The sequence below is a fragment of the Perognathus longimembris genome, unplaced genomic scaffold (genome assembly GCF_023159225.1).
Source record: "Perognathus longimembris pacificus isolate PPM17 unplaced genomic scaffold, ASM2315922v1 HiC_scaffold_5368, whole genome shotgun sequence".
Taxonomy (NCBI): Eukaryota; Metazoa; Chordata; class Mammalia; order Rodentia; family Heteromyidae; genus Perognathus; species Perognathus longimembris.
In genome coordinates this window covers 3,781-24,560 of record NW_025960787.1, presented here as the reverse complement: position 1 = coordinate 24,560, position 20,780 = coordinate 3,781, and the positions used below count along the sequence as shown (strand labels likewise).

Sequence of the window (20,780 nt, the reverse complement as noted above, 5' to 3'; positions counted from 1 at the left end):
ATGGCCAGAGATGTTGAAGACTTCTTCATGTGCCTCTTGGCCGTTCTCATTTCCTCTTCAGAGAAGTCTCTCTTTAAGTCCTTGGCTCACTTGTTAAGGGAGCAGTTGTTTCTTTGAGGATTTGTTTGGAGGAACTTAATTTTTGAGTTGTAAGTGTATTTTAGATATAAGGCCCTTGTCTGTTGTATGGCCAGTGAAGATCTCCCAGTCTAAGTGTTTTCTATTTAACTTGTAGCACAGCATTTCTTGTTTTCAGTCTTCTGCCTTGGCACTTGCATAGCTTGGAAAGTTCTGGGTGAATATCACTATACATATGTCAGTAACATTGTATTTAATGTTACGATTAAGAGATTTAAAAAGCCCGTGCTCTGATAATTGATCATCTTGCGAAGTTGAGCTAACAGTAATGAGTTTCACATTTTCAGACAGCTCACAGTCACGTTGAAACTGTCATTTGAAGCCCCTTGAACTGTTTTTAGCAGCACAGATTTTTTTTTCTTAAACTGCACTGGCGAAAGGATGACGTGATCCCTGTACTCATTCTAGATCATGCACAGCATCATTGAGATGTCGGCTCTGAGGACCGGGGTCTTCAACGTGCTGATAGCTCACTGCTGCCGCACGTGGGCGCTGGCCGCCCGTGCGTCCCGCGGGGACCCGTGGGTGGCCACGAGCTACTGCGAGCTGCTCCTGGAGGCCTGCCTGTTCGGACCTGTGTTCCGCCGTGATCAGAGGTGAGATGCGGGTACTACAGTTGTCTCCCTTGGGTAGGGCCGTGTCTTCGCTTTGTGAAGGGAAGAAAACATTAGTTTACTTAACGTTGGGATAGTCGTTTTCTTTCCAAACATTTTTTTCTCTGTGTGTGTGTGTGTATATATGTATATACACACACATACATACATACATACTTTTTTTTATGGAAAGATTGATTCAGGATGTCCAGACATTCATAGAAAGCCTGGGGCCTGACTGTGCGGCCAATGTCGTCATGGAAAGGTAAGCGGTCCGCTTGCCCTGTGTCTCGGCACAGAGCTGACATTGCGCGGCACATACTCTGTGTTTGTCGGGTGTAAGCAGTGTTCACTGGTGACTTCTTCAACTGTAAGAAAACGAACAAACCTTCGAAAGCATCTGAAATTATACGCCTCGATAATGCCTTTCCTTCACCTCTCTCACTACTGTACTAAAACTGAATAAACTTCAAAAAGAATGGAGGCAGCTGTGTTCTGTGTACACACCTGGAATCCCGAATACTTGGATCTCAGTTCAAGGCTGGCCCAAGCAGAAGCACGAAACCTCACCTAAGAAAACAGACTGAAAATGCAAAAGGGCATGGTTCCAGAGCACTTTGTCAGCCGAAGCTGAGGCCCAGAGTAAACCTCGTGTGACAACGCAGTGTCGTGCAAAGTCCCCGCAGGCCCGGCGGCTCCCTGGGGGCGGGGCTCAGCCGGAGCGAGCCCTGTGTTCTCCAGGCCCTCTGCCTGCAGCCGAGTGTACAGACGGCATTGACCCTGACCGGTTGACCGAGTCAGGTGGCGTGCGTGAAGATGGCTGTTCTGGTTGCAGGCAGGCCCTGAGGTGTTTGGTGTTTTGTTTTTTCCCCCCTGCCTGTCCCAGGGCTTGAACTCAGCTCCAGGGCCCTGTCCCTAAGCTTTTTCGCTCAAGTTTGGCACTCTACCACTTGAGCCACATCTCTACTTCAGACTTTTTGGTGGTTAATTGGATATAAGAGTCTCATGGTCCTTTCTGTCCGGGCTGGCTTTGAACCACGATTCTCAGATCGCATCCTCCTGAGTACCTAGGATTACAGGTGTGAGTCACCAGCACCTGGCAGTTTTTGTTTTTCAGATCCCTTTACTGAAGTGTGGTTGGCGTGTAAGGAGCTGTCTCCAGTCACTGAGTTTGGTGACAGGCAGGATAACTATTTTTTTGGAGCTTATCTAATAACCTTTTGCTCAAATTTTATTTTTTCATCCCTTTCAAAAATGGTGTGTGTGTGTGTGTGTGTAAGTGTGCATGGGCTCGTGTGTGTATTTACAAAGAAGATAGAATCAATGTTTTGGGTTTAGAGTTTAGGACATTGTATTACGATTACTATGTATACCTGTCACAAAAGCATTTCTTATTCTGAGAATGTTAAATCTCTGTCATTCATTTAATGTAAGCATAATTTTCATTGTTAATTATGGGTGGTTTTTTTTGGCTGTTGCAATAAAAGTGACAATTATTTTTTACTGTTATTATAAAATGCACAGGGGGCTTACAGTTACATAAGTCAGGTAAAGAGTGCATTTCTTTTTGGGCAGTGTCACCCCTTCCTTTGAACAGTGACATTTTGTAGTGGCTGCCTGCCAGAGACTTCAGTTTCTAGTGGACAGGTGTTTGTTGCTAGATGAGACCATTCCTCCTCTGCATTGCCGCAGTTGCAATGGCGATTCGCCTTGGCGGGGGAGAAGCGGGGTGTGGAGCCGGAGCTCCTGGGGCGGCGTTGGGAGGGGCCGTGGAGCTCGGAGCTGCTCTGTCAGCCCCTGGCAAGCACGGCTCTGCCTGTCCTCTCCCAGGGCCCCCTGCTGGAGCTGGGGTCGCTCCTGTTCGGGGCCCAGAGGCCTGGGCACATCAGATTCTGCTGTTGTGGGCTCCTTGTCTGCTGCTGCCCACTTCCAGAATTCCCATGAAGTGTGGTCTGCCCCGTGGTCGACAGCGTGTGTGCGTGTGCACGCGTGTGTGCGTGTGTGTAGTAGTCAATGTATTCTTTTCTTTTTACAATACACTAACAGCTTATAATTTTGTATTTTCAGTACCAGAAGAGAAGACTGTTACGTGAGAATTTGTGCTGTCAAATTCTTGTGCTTATTGGATGAGTCCGACGTTTCCCAGAGGTCGTTCATGGAGGAGCTTGCGATCAGGTTACTGGATAAAGTAAGTATCCTTTGTTTTACTTTGATTGCGTTTGCTGTTCGCGAGTCGTCGTGCAGAGCTTGCTCTCCGGGTGGCTGGAGCCTGTGAGGAGGAGCCATGCGTTTGCGGGTGTGTCCTCAGTGTGTCTTGATGGTCACTGTCTGCAGTGTCAGGTCCTCCCCGCTTCACGTGACAAGTTCCCGGGTGGACTTCCAACCCCAGCCACAGTCAGCCGGGGGGTCGGGAGCGGCCGCGTGAGGAGCGGCCCGCTGCGCTCTGCGTCTGGGCACGGTCCTCCTCAGGCCTGGCCTCCTGCTGTGCCACGCTCCGGCACGCCCGTGGGTCACGGCGCGTGTGCACTGCCGCGTAAGGGCACAGGGCAAAGGGCGCGTGCGCAAGCATTTACGAGGGAGCCTGGTGCCGTCTGCAGGGTGAGGCCGCGCGTCCCGGGAAGGACGGAGGGATGGACAGGCCTCGAGGCTGCGCTGGGGCGCACCGTGGACACGGGGCGGCCCCCATGCTTCTCCTTTCTGAAGCTGTGCTAGGTAAAACCCCGGGGGAGGGGGGCTGGGTGTGGCTCCGTGGTAGAGGCAAGGCTGGAAGAGGCCAGGAAGCCCCAGGTTCAAGGCCCAGCACACCAGCAGCACAGGACCCTAGCGAGCGCGTCTGGGCTCCTGAGGCCTGCACACGGCAGCTGGGCCTGGGAGCCTTAGAGAGGAGCAAGACGGGAGAGCCAGAGCCAGGGCGAGGACAGCGGGCTGGGGGAGCACGGCCCTGGGAGTGCGACGGTGACGATGTGGAGCGTCAGCCCTGGGCCGTGCCGCCCGGAACGCCCGAGTCCGGCGTGCAAGGAAGGAAAGGCCCGGTGGGCCATGTGGCGGGCGGTGGAGCACTCAGTCGCCTGGCGTGCACGACGCCCGGGCTCCAGTCCCCAGCAGCACAGACGCAGGCAGAGCCGGAAGGGGGGCGTGGCGCAAGCGTAGAGCCTTGGGCACGGGCCCTGAGTTCGAGGCCCGGGCTTGGCTAAAATATAGACGTGGATGGGTGGGGGTGACGTTCGGGTTGGGAGGAGCCGGCCCTCCCCTGGAGGGTGGGTGAGCGGGGGAGGAGGGCAGCGCCCTGGCGGGCGACCGCGGCCCCTCGGCGGTGCTCGAGCCGGCTTGGCCGCGGGAGCGCTCAGGGCTGTGCCGGCACGGTGAGCCTTGGGGAGCTGCGGTGCAGTCTGGCGCGGCGCGGCGCGGTGCGATGGTGGCCGCCATCTTCCCCCCTCCCTGCCCTGAAGCAAGCGCGGCTCGCGGGTGGCTGGACAGAGGCAGCCCGGGCTCGGGTGCAGCGCCTGGAGCTTGGAGAGGGCGCCGCGCCCCCCGCTCCGGGCCTGGCAGCTGAGAGGACGTGGGGCGAGGGAGAAGCCCGCACGGCGACGCGCCAGGCCCGCTCGCCCCGCCCCATCCCCGGGCCCCGAGTTCTGAGAGCTTCAGGAGCCCCGCCCCTCCCACTGCTCCTGTGGGTGCACAGGCCGCTGCCCGGGCCGGAGCCGGAGGGAGGCGCCCGTCCCCCCAGCCACGGGGGCCGGAGGGAGGCGCCCGTCCCCCCAGCCACGGGAGCCGGAGGGAGGCGCCCGTCCCCCCAGCCACGGGAGCCGGAGGGAGGCGCCCGTCCCCCAGCCACGGGGGCCGGAGGGAGGCGCCCGTCCCCCCAGCCACGGGGGCCGGAGGGAGGCGGCCCGTCCCCCAGCCACGGCTGCTCCGCCTGGACGGTTAACCACAGCCCCCTCCCCTCCCCCTCCCCTCCCGCAGGACGAGCTGGCGGCCAAGTCCAGCGCGCGGGTGCTACGAGAACTCCCTGCAGCACCGGCTGAAGAACCGCACGTGGCAGACGCTGCTCGTCCTCCTCCCCAGGCTGGGTCAGGTGGGCACCGCCCTGCTCCCGCCTTCTGGGTGACACTGCACAGGGCTCCTCTGTGCGCCCCGCCCTCGCGCCGCCCCACAGCGAGGACGCACGCTGTGCTTCGTGCTTGCCGCGGGGCCCCTGGGACGCCCCGGGACACCGGGCGGGGGTCACGGGGCCGGCGGGGTCATGGGGCGCGGCCGCTGGCTCGCGTGGTCTCACCGCCGCGAGCAGCCGCCGAGGACCCAGTTGGGAGATGCGCAGCGATGTAACGCGTGGGCTGTGCTCCCGTCAGGACTTCCTGAGCGGAATCGTGGAGCGGGTCCTGCGGGCCGGCTTCGCCCCCGGCCAGGCTTCCGTCAAGTACTCGGTGCAGTGGGTCATCGTCCTGCTGCTCCACAGGTTCCCCCAGTTCCTCCCCAGCTTCTGGGGCTGCTTGTCCTCGGTAAGTCAGGAGAGGCTGCGTTGTTTGGCTCTGGGGTGCTGGGGGCCGGGTCACTCGAGTAGACGGCGCGGGCTCCCGTCTGCCCAGCCCCCCCACCACCCGGGACAGCGCGTCCTCGCACCCGCCTCCTTGCCTCTCGTGTCCCGCCCTGCCAATCCCCCTCGGCTTCCCCCCTCGGCTCCCCCCCTCGGCTCCCCCCCGTCGGCTCCCCCCTCGGCTCCCCCCCTCGGCTCCCCCCCTCGGCTCCCCCCCTCGGCTCCCCCCCTCGGCTCCTCCCCGTCCCCCCCCCAGCTCCCTCCTCAGCTCCCTGGGGCCACAGCCAGGAGAAGCTCGGGGCTCTCCCACCTCTCCGGTGTGCGAGCGCTGTGTTTGAACTGCTGGGTGCTGGGTGCACCCCGGTTGACTCGAGGGAACGCCCCCTCCAGCTCGCGTGGTTCCCCAGATCATGGCTGCCCCAAATGGGGGCCGCCTCCGGCCCCCACGTTCCCAGATGCAGCCGGAGCCGCCGCCAGCGGCGTAACCCCCGTCCACGGCTCCTTCAGGGTGAAGAGAAGCCCAGCGCGAGCGTCTGCACCTTCTTGTCTGTTCTGTCTCATTTGGACGTCATCATTGAAAACGTTCCGGAAAAGGTGAGCGTGGCGTGGGGCGCGTGCGCCTTGTGTGGCGTGGGATTTTCCTCTCTCCTGGCCGCGGTGAGCATGAGGCAGAGCTGCACGGTGGCCCGGTCCACCCACCCGCGTGTGGAGGTGTGTGGACGCGTGTGGAGGTGTGTGGACGCGTGTGGAGGTGTGTGGACGCGTGTGGAGGTGTGTGGACGCGTGTGGAGGTGTGGGGACGTGTGTGGATGCGTGTGGATGCGTGTGTGACTGGACGTGTGGACACGTGTAACGTGTGTGGACATGTGTGACGTGTGTGGATGCGTGTGGGCGCGTGTGATGTGTGGACACATGTGGACGCGTGGGGGACGCGTGTGGACGTGTGTGTGACGTATGTGGACACGTGTGGACGCGTGGGGAGGTGGCTGGCGATGGCGCGCGGGCAGTGGGCTTTTGGGCCTCTCCTCCCTGGACTTGGGAGGGCCTGGGCTAAGGGCAGGGCGGCCCCAGGCGCAGAGGTTGGAGCTGGGCGCAGGGCACAGGAGGGCTGGGGAGGGGCAGGGGAGGGGCTGGGGGGGCCTCATGCGAGGGGCAGGGGAGGGGCTGGGGGGGAGCCTCGTGCGTGGGGCAGGGGAGGGGCTGGGGAGGGGCCTCCTGCATGGGGCAGGGGAGGGGCTGGGGGGGAGCCTCGTGCGTGGGGCAGGGGAGGGGCTGGGGGGAGCCTCGTGCGTGGGGCAGGGGAGGGGCTGGGGGGGAGCCTCGTGCGTGGGGCAGGGGAGGGGCTGGGGGGAGCCTGGTGCGTGGGGCAGGGGAGGGGCTGGGGAGGGGCCTCCTGCGTGGGGCAGGGGAGGGGCTGGGGGGGGCCTCGTGCGTGGGGCAGGTGGCTCCTTGCTCCGCGTGCAGGCCAGCCTCTTCCCGCCAGAGAGTGGACGGTTAATTGAGGGGATGAAAGCCCTGCCGTCTGATTGCACAGATTAAAAGAAATACGCGTGACATGCCGTGCTTGGCTGGGGGCGGGGCAGCTGTGGTCCCAGGTGGTCGTCGTTGGTGTCAGGCAGGGGTTGTGTTAGGGCACATGGGTGGTTGTCATGGTGGCAGGGGTCGTGTTTTGGCTCGCGGTTGCGGGTGGTCGTGGAGGCGGCAGGGGTCGTGTTAGGGCTCGCGGTCGCGGGTGGTCGTGGAGGCGGCAGGGGTCGTGTTAGGGTTTGCGGGTGGTCGTGGAGGCGGCAGGGATCGTGTTAGGGTTTGCGGGTGGTCGTGGAGGCGGTAGGGGTCGTGTTAGGGTTTGCGGTCGCGGGTGGTCGTGGAGGCGGTAGGGGTCGTGTTAGGGTTTGCGGTCGCGGGTGGTCGTGGAGGCGGTAGGGGTCGTGTTAGGGCTCGCGGTCGCGGGTGGTCGTGGAGGCGGCAGGGATCGTGTTAGGGTTTGCGGGTGGTCGTGGAGGCGGTAGGGGTCGTGTTAGGGTTTGCGGTCGCAGGTGGTCGTGGAGGCGGCAGGGATCGTGTTAGGGGTTTGCGGGTGGTCGTGGAGGCGGTAGGGGTCGTGTTAGGGTTTGCGGTCGCAGGTGGTCGTGGAGGCGGCAGGGGTCGTGTTAGGGTTTGCGGTCGCAGGTGGTCGTGGAGGCGGCAGGGGTCGTGTTAGGGTTTGCGGGTGGTCGTGGAGGCGGTAGGGGTCGTGTTAGGGTTTGCGGTCGCAGGTGGTCGTGGAGGCGGCAGGGGTCGTGTTAGGGTTTGCGGGTGGTCGTGGAGGCGGTAGGGGTCGTGTTAGGGTTTGCGGTCGCAGGTGGTCGTGGAGGCGGCAGGGATCGTGTTAGGGTTTGCGGGTGGTCGTGGAGGCGGTAGGGGTCGTGTTAGGGTTTGCGGTCGCAGGTGGTCGTGGAGGCGGCAGGGGTCGTGTTAGGGTTTGCGGTCGCGGGTGGTCGTGGAGGCGGCAGGGGTCGTGTTAGGGCTCGCGGTCGCGGGTGGTCGTGGAGGCGGCAGGGATCGTGTTAGGGTTTGCGGGTGGTCGTGGAGGCGGTAGGGGTCGTGTTAGGGTTTGCGGTCGCAGGTGGTCGTGGAGGCGGCAGGGATCGTGTTAGGGTTTGCGGGTGGTCGTGGAGGCGGTAGGGGTCGTGTTAGGGTTTGCGGTCGCAGGTGGTCGTGGAGGCGGCAGGGGTCGTGTTAGGGTTTGCGGTCGCAGGTGGTCGTGGAGGCGGCAGGGGTCGTGTTAGGGTTTGCGGGTGGTCGTGGAGGCGGTAGGGGTCGTGTTAGGGTTTGCGGTCGCAGGTGGTCGTGGAGGCGGCAGGGGTCGTGTTAGGGTTTGCGGGTGGTCGTGGAGGCGGTAGGGGTCGTGTTAGGGTTTGCGGTCGCAGGTGGTCGTGGAGGCGGCAGGGGTCGTGTTAGGGTTTGCGGGTGGTCGTGGAGGCGGTAGGGGTCGTGTTAGGGTTTGGGGTCGCGGGTGGTCGTGGAGGCGGTAGGGGTCGTGTTAGGGCTCGCGGTCGCGGGTGGTCGTGGAGGCGGCAGGGGTCGTGTTAGGGCACGCGGTCGCGGGTGGTCGTGGAGGCGGCAGGGATCGTGTTAGGGTTTGCGGGTGGTCGTGGAGGCGGCAGGGGTCGTGTTAGGGTTTGCGGGTGGTCGTGGAGGCGGTAGGGGTCGTGTTAGGGTTTGCGGTCGCAGGTGGTGCGTGGAGGCGGCAGGGATCGTGTTAGGTTTGCGGGTGGTCGTGGAGGCGGTAGGGGTCGTGTTAGGGTTTGCGGTCGCAGGTGGTCGTGGAGGCGGCAGGGATCGTGTTAGGGTTTGCGGGTGGTCGTGGAGGCGGTAGGGGTCGTGTTAGGGTTTGCGGTCGCAGGTGGTCGTGGAGGCGGCAGGGGTCGTGTTAGGGTTTGCGGTCGCAGGTGGTCGTGGAGGCGGCAGGGGTCGTGTTAGGGTTTGCGGGTGGTAGTGGAGGCGGTAGGGGTCGTGTTAGGGTTTGCGGTCGCAGGTGGTCGTGGAGGCGGCAGGGATCGTGTTAGGGTTTGCGGGTGGTCGTGGAGGCGGCAGGGGTCGTGTTAGGGTTTGCGGTGGTCGTGGAGGCGGCAGGGGTCGTGTTAGGGTTTGCGGTCGCAGGTGGTCGTGGAGGCGGCAGGGATCGTGTTAGGGTTTGCGGGTGGTCGTGGAGGCGGTAGGGATCGTGTTAGGGTTTGCGGGTGGTCGTGGAGGCGGTAGGGGTCGTGTTAGGGTTTGCGGTCGCAGGTGGTCGTGGAGGCGGCAGGGATCGTGTTAGGGTTTGCGGGTGGTCGTGGAGGCGGTAGGGGTCGTGTTAGGGTTTGCGGTCGCAGGTGGTCGTGGAGGCGGCAGGGATCGTGTTAGGGTTTGCGGGTGGTCGTGGAGGCGGTAGGGGTCGTGTTAGGGTTTGCGGTCGCAGGTGGTCGTGGAGGCGCAGGGGTCGTGTTAGGGTTTGCGGTCGCAGGTGGTCGTGGAGGCGGCAGGGGTCGTGTTAGGGTTTGCGGGTGGTCGTGGAGGCGGTAGGGGTCGTGTTAGGGTTTGCGGTCGCAGGTGGTCGTGGAGGCGGCAGGGATCGTGTTAGGGTTTGCGGGTGGTCGTGGAGGCGGTAGGGGTCGTGTTAGGGTTTGCGGTCGCAGGTGGTCGTGGAGGCGGCAGGGGATCGTGTTAGGGTTTGCGGGTGGTCGTGGAGGCGGTAGGGATCGTGTTAGGGTTTGCGGGTGGTCGTGGAGGCGGCAGGGTCGTGTTAGGGTTTGCGGTCGCAGGTGGTCGTGGAGGCGGCAGGGGTCGTGTTAGGGCTCACGCGTGGTCGTCATGGCGCCCTCCCCTCTGCAGAAGCCGGTGCTGAAGCAGGCCCTTGCTGTCGCGGTGCGGTGGTGTGTCAGCCACAACTTCAGCGTCCGGCTGCACGCGCTGGTGTCCCTCAAGAAAGTGTGGCAGCTGTGTGGAGCGATGGGCGTGGACGAGCGTGCGCCGTGGACGTCGGTGCTGGAGGGGGGCCTGAGCCAGGCGGGAAGCTCGCACGCCGCAGGGTAGGGGTGCAGGGTAGGGTGCCGCCGGCCTCTCCTCCTCCGCAGGGCCGTTTGCTTCGAGCCGGGATCCTCTCGGGTGCGGGCGCCCGGCTGGCGGCGGCGGCGGCGTGGCCGTCCTCGCGGGCACGGAGCTCTCCCGACGGGCGCCGCAGGGTCTCCGAGCTGGTGCGTGTGGCTGCGTCCTCTGCACCGGGCTTGAGCACGGCCTGACCTTGGCTCCGCCCTTCACACGGCGCCAGGCAGACGCCCCGCGCAGGCGGCTCGCGGTGGGGGCGCTAGGCTCGCGGAGTCGCTGGCTGTCTGCTTTGTGGATTGAGCCCCGCTCTCCACGTGGGCCCCCGCGGGAGGGCCTCCCCGAGGCGGCTGCCCGGGAGGTGGGCAGGGAGCTGGGCTCGATCCACAGAATAAGAAGCACAGTGACAATGGGAGCGCGCATGGAGGTTGGGCTGGGCCTGAGTCTAGGGTGACCTTGCACTTGCGTGGATGGGCGATGGCGTCTCCCCGCCGGCCGGGAGCCGCTTCCCTGCGCCGCCTCACCCGCTCTCCGTCCCTCGGCGCAGGAACGCCAGCAGGAACTGGCAGCGCGTCCAGGAGCACTTCTTCTTTGCACGGTTCCACCCGCTGGAGGACTACTGTCTGGAGGTAGGCAGACCCCCCCTCCCCCCCCGCTTCCCTCCTCGCACCCCCCCACTTCCCTCCTCGCACCCCCCCCACTTCCCTCCTCGCACCCCCCAACACTGCAGAGCCTTCGCAGGTCGGTCAGTTGCACGGGATGGCGGCTCCCTGTAGGCCAAAAGTTGGCCATGGTTTTCCGCTTCGTCCCTGGCAGCGTGGGGCTCAGGAGCCCCGGAAGGGAATGTTTAACTCCGAACAGAAACCCAGCAGGTTTCTAAAAGAACGACAACAGTTTATTGTCAACGAGAACAGAACGGGCCCGCTCTGTGGCTAATGGCACACGTTAGGATCTGGGTGACAAAAATGGTGCGGCCAGTGACGCGCTCCTCAGTTTACCGCCGTGCTTGTATGGTCTCGAGAACCGCCATGTTTACTGCAGGGGACGTAAGCTGACCCCGCGTGCAGCTACTGACGTTCGCACGCCGCCAGCGCCTCCGGCCCTCTCCAGTCACCCTGCGCCGTCTCTGACGTGGGCTTTTGGCCCAGAACTTTCCCTAGGAAGAGCGGGCGAGAAGCGGGGCTGGGGCACTGCTGCTCGCCGCCACGGTGTGGCAGTGTAGCCGCCCTGGGCTCAGTGCACACCCACACCTGGGGTGGGGTGTGTGTGCATGGAGCGGGGGACACACGCACACACGCACACACACGAAGCTCACCCGGGTCACAGCTGCGGAAGTGAGCGAGAGGCTGCGTGTGAGTCTGTGTGAGGGTGGTGAGGAGGCGGCCTCAGGAGCCTGCGTGTCGGTGCTCGTGGGTGTGATGCACGCCTGTGGGGTGTGTTGTGTAGACCCTGGGGGCCCCCTCGGCCCTCCGAGCTGACGAGGAGTGGGCGGGGTGCTGGGGCACCGCGCTCACGTGGCCGCGCCTCCCCGCAGAGCGTCTTTCACAGCCTGCCGCGGCTGGCGGGCCTGGCGGAGGAGGAGTGGCTGCCCCTCGCCAAGTTCCGCAGCTTCACCGACCTGCCCGACGCCGCCGACGCCCGGTGGTACGGCTCCAGCGCGCTCCGCGACCTCCCCCCGGGGACTGCCGGCCTCCGCGGGGCGCAGGTGAGCCCGGCCCCATGCCACCCCGCGGCCTAGAGGAAGGGCAGGAGGCCTCCCGGCGCCCGCCCCCGCCCCCAGCAGCCTTTACCCCGCAGCCCCGCTCCTCGAGCGATGTCACATCCGCGCAAGGGCGCGGAAGCCTGCGTGGCCTTGGAGGAGCGGGCGGCACTCGCCACTGCCGCGTTCATTCGGATGGGGTCTTGGTGTTCAGCCTGGCCACACTGGCGCTGGGGTGTCGGGATTACGGGGCCAGCTTGAGCGGGGCCTCCCGGTCTCGGCCCCCGACGACGCTGTCTGCTCTGTAGATCAGCGCCCCCCACCCCCCACCATCTGCATCTCGATCTCTGGGCCTCCGGGAAAGGGGCGGGGGGCGTGTCACAGAGACCCGCCTGGCCACACACGTGTCGTGTGTTCCCTAGACTCGCGCACCTCATCTGATGAGGTTAGACAGATTTTATTCATGTTTACCAGAACCCATTTCCATAAGCATTCTATTCTGATGTAGCAGTCCTTGCAGGTTCTGCCATTATTTTATTTACCTCCAAGAAAAGCATCTTTACCAACTCCGATGCCACCCTGCTTCCGAGTGCTCACTCACGGAGCTGCTCAACCGCGAAAACCGCATTTGCTGCTTACGTGACGTGACATAGTGTGCTGGCTAGGAGAGCCGACTTTGGAAATTAAAAATGACACGCTGGAACCCAAGCAAGGCTCTTCGGAATTCACTTAAATAACTCACTTTGAGTTGGGCATGTCTGTAATCTCAGACTGGAGACAGAGATTGGGAGGCCGGTGTAGGCAAAAACACCAGACCTGGAGTTGTGGTTCAGGTGGCAGAACACCCGCCCAGCAGGCACGGGGCCGAGTTCGAGCGCCAGTACTTCTCCCCCCAAAGTCACCTTGTTCTGAGCCATTATAAGGTCCACATGCCGGCTCCGCTTTCTCTCCCCTCCAGGCTCTCCGGTGGACGACACGGACGGCTGGGCGGAGGGGGCCAATGTGCAGAAGAAGATCATTCCGTGGAGACTCGGCGCCTTGGACGCAGAGCTGGAGGTGGAGGCCCAGGACCGAGCGGCCCGGCTCGGGAAGGCCGTGGGCAGACTCGTCGTAGTGGCCTCGCTCCTCGACAAGCCCACCAACTTAGGAGGTGAAGTGCTAGGCCCCGGCCAGCCTGCTTGACTTTCTACTGGGAAATCCTCCCCCACCCCCACCTCCACGCCCACGCCCTGCCTGGGGGGGGGGCCCTGATGACGGGCGGCTGTCGTGCGCAGGGCTGTGCCGGACCTGCGAGGTGTTCGGGGCTGCCGCGCTGGTGGTGGGCAGCCTCCAGTGCGTCCACGACCCGCAGTTCCAGCACCTCAGCGTCTCCGCAGAGCAGTGGCTGCCGCTCCTGGAGGTGGGTAGGAGCCGGGGACGTCACCGCGCTCGGCGTGGGGTGCCGTCTGTGTGGCCTGGGCCTTGGGGCATAGCTTGAGAAGAGCCTCGCTGGTACTGGGACTCGAGCTCGGGATCTCGAGCTCGCCCGGCCTCCTGCTTGGCTGGTGCTCACCTGCGCGCTCCTCCGGCCGAGCCTCTCCTCGGTTATTCTGGAGATGGAACGTGTTTCGGTTTTTCCGTCTGGGCCGGCCTTGAGCTGTCGTTCTCCCGATCTCCTGCGGACCCAGGATTGCAGGAATGAGCTGCCGCCACCTGGCTGAGTCCGCCCTTGGCAAGTTGAAAATGATACTTAACTCCAGGGCCCGCGGAGTGGCTCAAGGGTCACCTGCCGACCAAGCGCTGCTCCCCAGGGGCAAAAGCCAGCACTGCCCCGAAGGACAGTTCCACGTTGTTCTCAAGTTCCTTTATCGCGTGGCTCTTGTAATTTTAGAAATTATCAATCATGTACCTTTTAAAAAAACGAACAGTAAAATGTGTTCTGCTATACCTCCCTTTTTATTTAGCAGTAACTCAGATTTTTGACACTGAGGGAAGTTCTTTGGGATAGCATTTCGTTCTTGCTTAGCAAGTTTAGTTTTGTTGCAGGGCTGGCACGGAAGGGTTAATTGATGTGCCCCTCCTTGTACACGAACGCCCAGGTGAAACCCGCACAGCTGGCTGAGTACCTGCAGCAGAAGAAAGCAGAAGGCTACACCATCGTCGGGGTGGAGCAGACGGCCAAGAGCTCCGAGCTGGACCAGTACTGCTTCCCGGAGAAGTCGCTGCTCCTGTTAGGGTGAGGCGTCCCCGGGCCCCCCCGGCTCTCCCCACGTGACAGCCAGGCCTGTCCCTTCCCAACTCAGCCGCTGCTTCCTTACAGCCTTCCAGGAAGGGGAGGGGGAGAGGCGGGGAGGGGGAAGGCAAGACTCGGGCCTGTGCTGCGGGGGACTGACGGCTGCTTCCTCCACAGGAACGAGCGGGAAGGGATCCCGGCCAGGCTGCTCCAGCAGCTGGACGCCTGCGTGGAGATCCCGCAGCAGGGCGTGGTCCGCTCCCTGAACGTGCACGTGAGCGCGGCGCTGCTGATTTGGGAGTACACGCGGCAGTGGGCTAGGCCTGCGCGCGCCCCGCCCTCCGCGGAGCAGAGCCCCACGAGCTGAGCGCCATCCCCAAATGGGCTGGGAGGACTGAATAAGCCGTCTTGTGCCTTAATTTACCCATGCCAGTCCTGGGCTTGAACTCGGGGCCTGGGGGCTCAAGGCTAGCCCTCTACCACTTGAGCCTCAGCCCTACTTCCGGCTTATTTGGTGATTACCTCTCAGGCGTTCTCAGGCGTTACCTCCCAGGCTGGCTTTGAACCTCAGTCCTTTCTCAGCCTCCTGAGTAGCTTGCAGGTATAAACTGCTGGTGCCTACCTTTCAGTAAACGCTTTTACCTAACCTGGAATGCCTTTTTAGGAGAAATTTCAAGTAACTTTAAATAAACATATATTTTTTTTAAGTTACATCATTCCTAGTTTTGGGCAGACAGCTTTTACCCTGAGCGCCCATACCTGCCTTGAAGCAACCAACCGACGGGCAGCAGGGAGGTGGGGACGGGGCCCGGCCTCTGGGGCTGCGGTCTGGTCACACGCGCAGCGAGGTGCTGTGCAAGCTGTTACACCTGTGATTCTACCCGCAACCCAAAGGACTGGAACTGCTCCAACCGTGAGAGCCAGGCGTGCGGGGTCAGTGAGGCCATTGTAGGGAGGGGTAGCAAAGGACTGGGGTGTCTCAAGACCACCACAGGGATCAGTTGCTATTTTAGGGGAACCACTGGGGACGGATAGGAAAATCCAGTGGCACCCGTGGTATTCTAATGGTGACACCGCCTCGCCCACTTCCTCTACGCGTGTAAGAATTCTAATGGCAGCAAACAGTTTCCTTCCCCCTCCAGCTCCTCCTCTGCACCGCGCGTGGCCCTCGGCTCACCCTGCCTTCTTCCTTGGTCCCCAGGAGCCTTGCTAGGTAGACTCCCCGAGGAGGGGCTGCGCGTGCTCTGCCGCTGGGTCACTGCAGCCCCTCCGCACCACGGGGCGGGGGGCGGGGCGCCGCACATCTGACCCCAATCCTGCGCCACTGCGTCGGTTAAGCGGGAGCTCCACCGAGCACACGTGACAACCTAGTGTCTAATGTGACAACTGCAAAGACGTGCCTACTTCTTGGCTCCTGTTCCAGAAAAGGAAATTGGCAATGTGTTTTTATAATAGGCTTTACTTTTTTTCTCAAAATCAATTTCTTTGTAGATGAAGGTTAAGCCTATTTGTGGTCCCTTCAGTTCTTCATCGTTTGAAAGACGTGGCTGCTCCTTGGTCACCCTGGTTCCTGAGTGCTCTCTATACACAGGTTGCAGCGCCGGGCAAACCCAATTCATGCCGTCCTGGACGCCGCACAGCAGCGTTGAATGAGCAGGAAGAATCGCTTCAATCCTTGCAGAAAGTTCAAGAACAGCCTAGGAATTTGCAGTTGATTTTGAAGGCTCAAATTCACCTGCTTCAAATTTTTCCTTAAACTTCAAGTAGTCTCTTCTTTTATCAAAGTATTTGATCTGTTGAGATAAAAGCCTGACATCAGGGTAAGCCAGGAGGCCTAGATGAGCAAAGGCACAAACTTAAATTCTCGGGTGTGAATTGTGCACACACAGCAGTGTTGGTAGTGTGTTAGTGCGGGGAGCCTGGATGCAGAGGGCGGCTGAAAGGCGCGCGGGAGCCGCAGCCCTGTGTCTGGAGGGCCTGGGAACGCCAGGGGCCAGACTCGTGCACACGGGGCCTGCAAGCCAAGTCCACAGAGCGCTCGGACGGGGAAGCCGACGGCAGAGCCACACCCACCCACACCCGGCGTTGTTCAAGTTCAACACGCCTTGAAACTCATCGCCCACACATTTCTAGCATCTGCCCCATCCAGAGCCCACACACTTGGGAGGACAGACAGATTATCTTTGGTATCCATGGGTACAAGAATTCCAGAAAACTGCCATCGAGGAAAACCCCTGAAGTTCTGCTGCACAGCTCAGCCCTCCACAACCACTCGAGTTTACCTACACCATTCACACAGACAGGCCCAGCACCTACAGCTTGACAGCCTGCGTGCTGTAGCCAGCACTGCTGTCCGCCGTGACTGCTGCGCGCATTAATACCGCTCACCGGAATCTAGCTCTTATTTCGTGTTCTTTATTTTGAATACTGCAGGCGCTGGGCTCATTTTTCCCACAATGCCACCCAACTTCTAGAGGAAACATGGCACCTTTCTTTTTTTTTTTGGCCAGTCCTGGGGCTTGGACTCAGGGCCTGAGCACTGTCCCTGGCTTCTTCTTGCTCAAGGCTAGCACTCTGCCACTTGAGCCACAGCGCCACTTCTGGCTGTTTTCTGTATATGTGGTGCTGGGGAATCGAACCCAGGGCCTCGTGTATACGAGGCAAGCACTCTTGCCACTAGGCCATATCCCCAGCCCAAACATGGCACCTTTCACTGGATCTCAACACAAGTCACCTTCACTTCTACCCTGTTCTGGAGGCGCTGTCTGTGAGGCAGGTTTCCCCCAAAAGGAAGGGCAGGGAAATGCTCAGTGGGTCACACAATTTCAACACAAGTGTTGACAACTGCTTCCATACCATATTTGCAGTCAACTCATGGTAAAACCATAATATTAAAGACTTGGTTTGATTTTTACTTATATTCTTTTCCATAGGGAACTGGAGGGGGAAAAAGGGATAGCATAACTTCATATAAAACCTGAAAAGCAGGGCTGGGATACGGCCTAGTGGCAAGAGTGCTTGCCTCCTATACATGAGGCCCTGGGTTCAATTCCCCAGCACCACATATACAGAAAACGGCCAGAGGGGGCGCTGTGGCTCAAGTGGCAGAGTGCTAGCCTTGAGCAAAAAGAAGCCAGGGACAGTGCTCAGGCCCTGAGTCCAAGCCCCAGGACTGGCCAAAAAAAAAAAAAAAAACCTGAAAAGCAGCCAATCAAAGCCAAGGAAAACGTGTGCTAGCGGCAGCACGGCCCAGCGCCGAAGCGCAAGGGAGGTACAGCCTGCTGCGCTGCACCGCGGGATGCGAGTTTATAACGCCTGTCACTCCTCAGGCTCCCGTGTTTAGCTACTCGAGGAGGTCTGGAGACAAGGCCCGGGCCGCTGGGGTGCCAGGCGGCGGGAAGTGGCTGCGATCGGCCGCTCTTCCCACCTGCCCGCTTGAATTTCTGCTGGTACTGGGGCTTGGATTGAGGGTCTCACACTTGCTCTGCATGGCTCCCTTGGCCTCTTGAGCTGCACCTCTGGCCTTGCTTTTTGCTAGTCATTTCCTTCCGTAAGAATGACACGCTCGTAGAGGCTCTCAGGCACACTCATAGAGGGGCAGCCTGAACACCACTGACTTGCAGAATGAGATGAACCACTATGAAATCCAGTCTTTAACTTGGTGGAACACAGGATCTGGAGTCCACTTCCAGACCTGGCCAGTATGAACTTTCTTTCTACACGGCTCTGCTTTGCCGGGAGGCTGTCACAACAGTGCTTCCTCTAAAATGTACCAGAGCTCCGTCCTTGCCTTAGATCCGGTAAGGCGGGTGAGAGGCCCTCAGCCCCTCTGCACTGTGGTCTCCCTGGTTACAACCTATTCATAAATCCCAGTGGTCCTGGGCCAGCAGGCTAGGACAGCTGCCACCTGAAGGCACACGCCACGTTCTCCTCCTCGTGGCAAGTGAACAGATGCTAGCGTGTCCTGTGGCATCTCTCAGTGCCTAGCAGACAACTCCACAGGTCCTTCCAACACTGCAGTCCTGGCCTGTCCAGAACTCCAGCCCTCAGGCAGGCCTCTCCACCTCCTAAACCTGATCCACTAGCAGCTACACCCCTGGCTGGCTTCAGCCCGCAGGACTGCACCGGTCCTGTCCCCTCTTACTTGGATTACCGTTCACACAGACAGCACTACCAGAGACCTACGCTTGAGTCCCTTCAGTGGTTCATCTTGGTCGATGGTTTTGTCTATCTGAGGCCTGGCTCCTAGGGCGAAACTAGAACCAGGGGGGCCTCCCGGGACTAAACGCAAACGAGGGTGGGTGGAGCCTAGTGCCCGGTATTACACAGCACGCACCGGGTGCGGGGTGGGAGAAGGACGGGAGTGTGGGACGGTGTGGGAGGTGGTCTGAGGAGGGGCGTGGGGGCGCTAGGGGGTGCGAGGCGTGTTGAGCGTGAGGACGGGGGTGCGGGGAGGTGTGGGGGGGTGTCGGGGAGGTGTGGCGGGGGCGCGGGGGGAGGGTCACGGACGTGGGGGGGCGAGCGGCCGGCCGCCGTCACCACGCCCAGCCCTCCCGCCCTCGGCCCCCCCCCCGGCGCCCGGCCCGCCCGGCCCCCCCCCCCGCGCCCGGCCCGCCCGGCCCCCACCCCCCGGGACGTACCCACTGCGCGGGGCAGCTGTCCTCGAAGGAGCTCCGGAGCGCCCGGCAGCGGGCCGCGTCCTCGGCGTTCTCGTCCAGGCAGCGCCAGTAGCGGTCGCGCGCGCCCCAGCACACCTGCCTCTCCCTCCTGGTCGGGGCCGCCATGCCCGCGGGGGTGCGCGGGGGCGCGCCCGGCTCACGCTCCGCCCCGGCCCCGAGCCCGCAGCGCGCACGTCCCCCGCGCACCGCCGCCACCGACCTCGCCGCCCTCAGCCCGGGTCGCGGCGGGGCCGGGCCCTTCCGGGGCGCCGTTCGCTGGGCCGCGGGGGCGGGACTTCCGGCCCCGTCTTTCCGCGTCCGGGCGGCTTCCGGGCTCCGGGGGCTCGGCCGGCGGCGCCGGGTGTGACGACAGAGCCGGCGGCCTCCCCGCGCGCGGCCTCCCCGGCGCGTTCTCGTGACGTCGGCCGTCGTGTGGGCGGGGCCCGGGCGCCGCCAATCCCCGGGCGCGGGCGGCGACGGCCTGCGACCTCCACACGACCCCGCAGCCGTGGGCCACTGGAGCCGACCGGCTCGCATTTGCATGCGCCGCTGTGATTGGCGCCGACGGCCTTGGCCCGCCCCTTTCTCTCGGCCGTGGGCGGCCCTGGGCTCAGATGGAGAGCCCGCTCGGGCCCGCCCTCCTCCGCTGCCCCCTAGGGTTGCCCCCGTCGGCGGGGGGGGGGGGGGGGGGGGCTGGCTCCAGTCCCTGGGCCCCGCCTGCCCGTGGCGTTCGTTGGTAAAGGGGCTGAGCCGTTACCCGGGTTCGGGGCCCGAGTGTGTTTAGCCAGAAGAAAGCCCGGTGCCCCAGCTTCTAAAGAGGAATGGGTCTCTGACCGAACACCATGTGGTTGAAAAGACTGTCCCGAGGTGGGAGAAGCTAATGTATATATATATATATCTATTATATGAGATCTATATGATATAAATGAGATATTATGATATATATGAGATGTTATATGAGATATATATCTCAAAAAGTGAGCACTCAGGAGTTGTGAAAACCAACAAATGGATAAGATCTGATCTGAAAAAGCGCAGGTCTTCAAGAGCACTTTGGAGAAATGCAAATGAGCCATCTGTGAAAATACTTCCATCCTCATCAGTGAGGACAGAAAGGAACCAAGAAGACCCCGTGCATTATGAGCAGACACCCACAGATTGAAAGGTGACTTGCAAGCCCGAGGCAAGGAGAATCCCAGCTCTTTGTGATGGCGGGAGCTGATGGTCTCTTTAGGGAGCTGCTTCGCTAGGGAGACTGAAGGTGGCATTGACAGACAGTGACAGTTCCGAAGCCCAGGGCATCTACTTGTCAACGCTCTCACCAGCATACAGCCATCAAATACATCATCAGCCATCAAATACATGAATGACTGTAGTCAACCTCTGAAATCGGGTTCAACAGTGAAAAAGGACAAATCCTCACTGTGATAACACAGTGAACCAGAATATTGAGTGAAAGAAACAAGTCAGCAAAGAATGGATGCGGCGTGTTCCCCAACAGAGCCCACAGCAACTGACAAGAGGCAACTTCGAGACACATCTGTAAGTTTTACTAAGGTTATATTTTAAAAAGCAAAGAAAGAGTTATCACAAATGCTTCTCTCTAGGACACGCAAAGAGATGTGACCAGGGAAGGCTTCTAGAGGTTCTATTTCTGGATCTGGGGAAGTGTCTGCTTTTAAATCAGTCTTTAAATAAATTATGTTTACTGACCTTTCGGTGTGAATGTGTATCTTCATTTTTAAGCAAACAGGAGTAACTGGGCTGAGAAAAGGCATCTTTAGTGGAATAGATCCACAGATTGTTTTTTTAAAATCATGGTCATACAAAACATTTTTAGCATGATTATTAAAATGTGATAAAGTGTTGAAGACTAGAGCCAATACATGAGCATGGGTGCTCAAAGATCATTCCGAGTGTGCTGTTTGGACAGAGGAAGAGGGTGCGCTCTTCAGCTTGGGTTTGAGGTGGAGGAGGCAAAGAGACGTTGGTGGGGGGCGTGGGGGGCTGGCGTCCTGGGCACTCAGTGTGGGAGTTCTCCAGTCGGAGCCAAGTGGATCCCAAGTCTTGGTGGGCGGGGCCAGACAGACGCAGTCATGCCGAAACCAATGCGTTGTTGTTCTGCAGCGGCCCACAGACTTTTATTTATAACCTGTTCTGTTTTACACGACAGTCATCACAGACCCCCACTCGGGGACCCGAGCAGGAGGAAGATTCCTGGGATCTCAGTGCCACAGGGCAGCGGCCCTGCCCGAGCCCCTGTGGGCACAGGGTGTGCATGTCCCCGATGCTCAGCCCCCCTCTCCTTCCTGCGACGAGTCCACCCCCTCTCCGGGCTTCAGTTAGCACTTCTGCCAGAATGACCTGCAAGACTTGCTTCTGG

General features: G+C 61.1%; 2 protein-coding genes across 2 annotated transcripts in view; one reads left to right on the top strand and one right to left on the bottom strand.

Moving 5' to 3' along the window:
* The window catches only part of LOC125345179 (probable methyltransferase TARBP1), a 38,032-nt gene extending 23,582 nt beyond the window's left edge, over positions 1-14,450 (top strand). The window contains 14 exon segments of the mRNA XM_048337402.1: positions 547-734; positions 925-996; positions 2,799-2,919; positions 4,695-4,727; positions 4,729-4,806; positions 5,081-5,230; positions 5,773-5,859; positions 9,619-9,815; positions 10,376-10,457; positions 11,363-11,516; positions 12,486-12,677; positions 12,802-12,926; positions 13,606-13,742; positions 13,917-14,450. Coding sequence (XP_048193359.1) covers positions 547-734; positions 925-996; positions 2,799-2,919; positions 4,695-4,727; positions 4,729-4,806; positions 5,081-5,230; positions 5,773-5,859; positions 9,619-9,815; positions 10,376-10,457; positions 11,363-11,516; positions 12,486-12,677; positions 12,802-12,926; positions 13,606-13,742; positions 13,917-14,106 — 1,806 coding nt within the window. The 3' untranslated portion in view covers positions 14,107-14,450.
* Positions 14,451-15,036: 586 nt separating this feature from the next.
* On the bottom strand, positions 15,037-18,542 carry LOC125345178 (cytochrome c oxidase assembly factor 6 homolog). Its single transcript, XM_048337401.1, has 2 exons — positions 18,380-18,542; positions 15,037-15,532 (listed from the first exon to the last, which is right to left on the bottom strand). The coding sequence occupies exons 1-2, from the start codon at positions 18,521-18,523 to the stop codon at positions 15,437-15,439; spliced, it is 240 nt and encodes a 79-aa protein (XP_048193358.1). The 5' UTR covers positions 18,524-18,542; the 3' UTR covers positions 15,037-15,436.
* Positions 18,543-20,780: the final 2,238 nt, after the last annotated feature.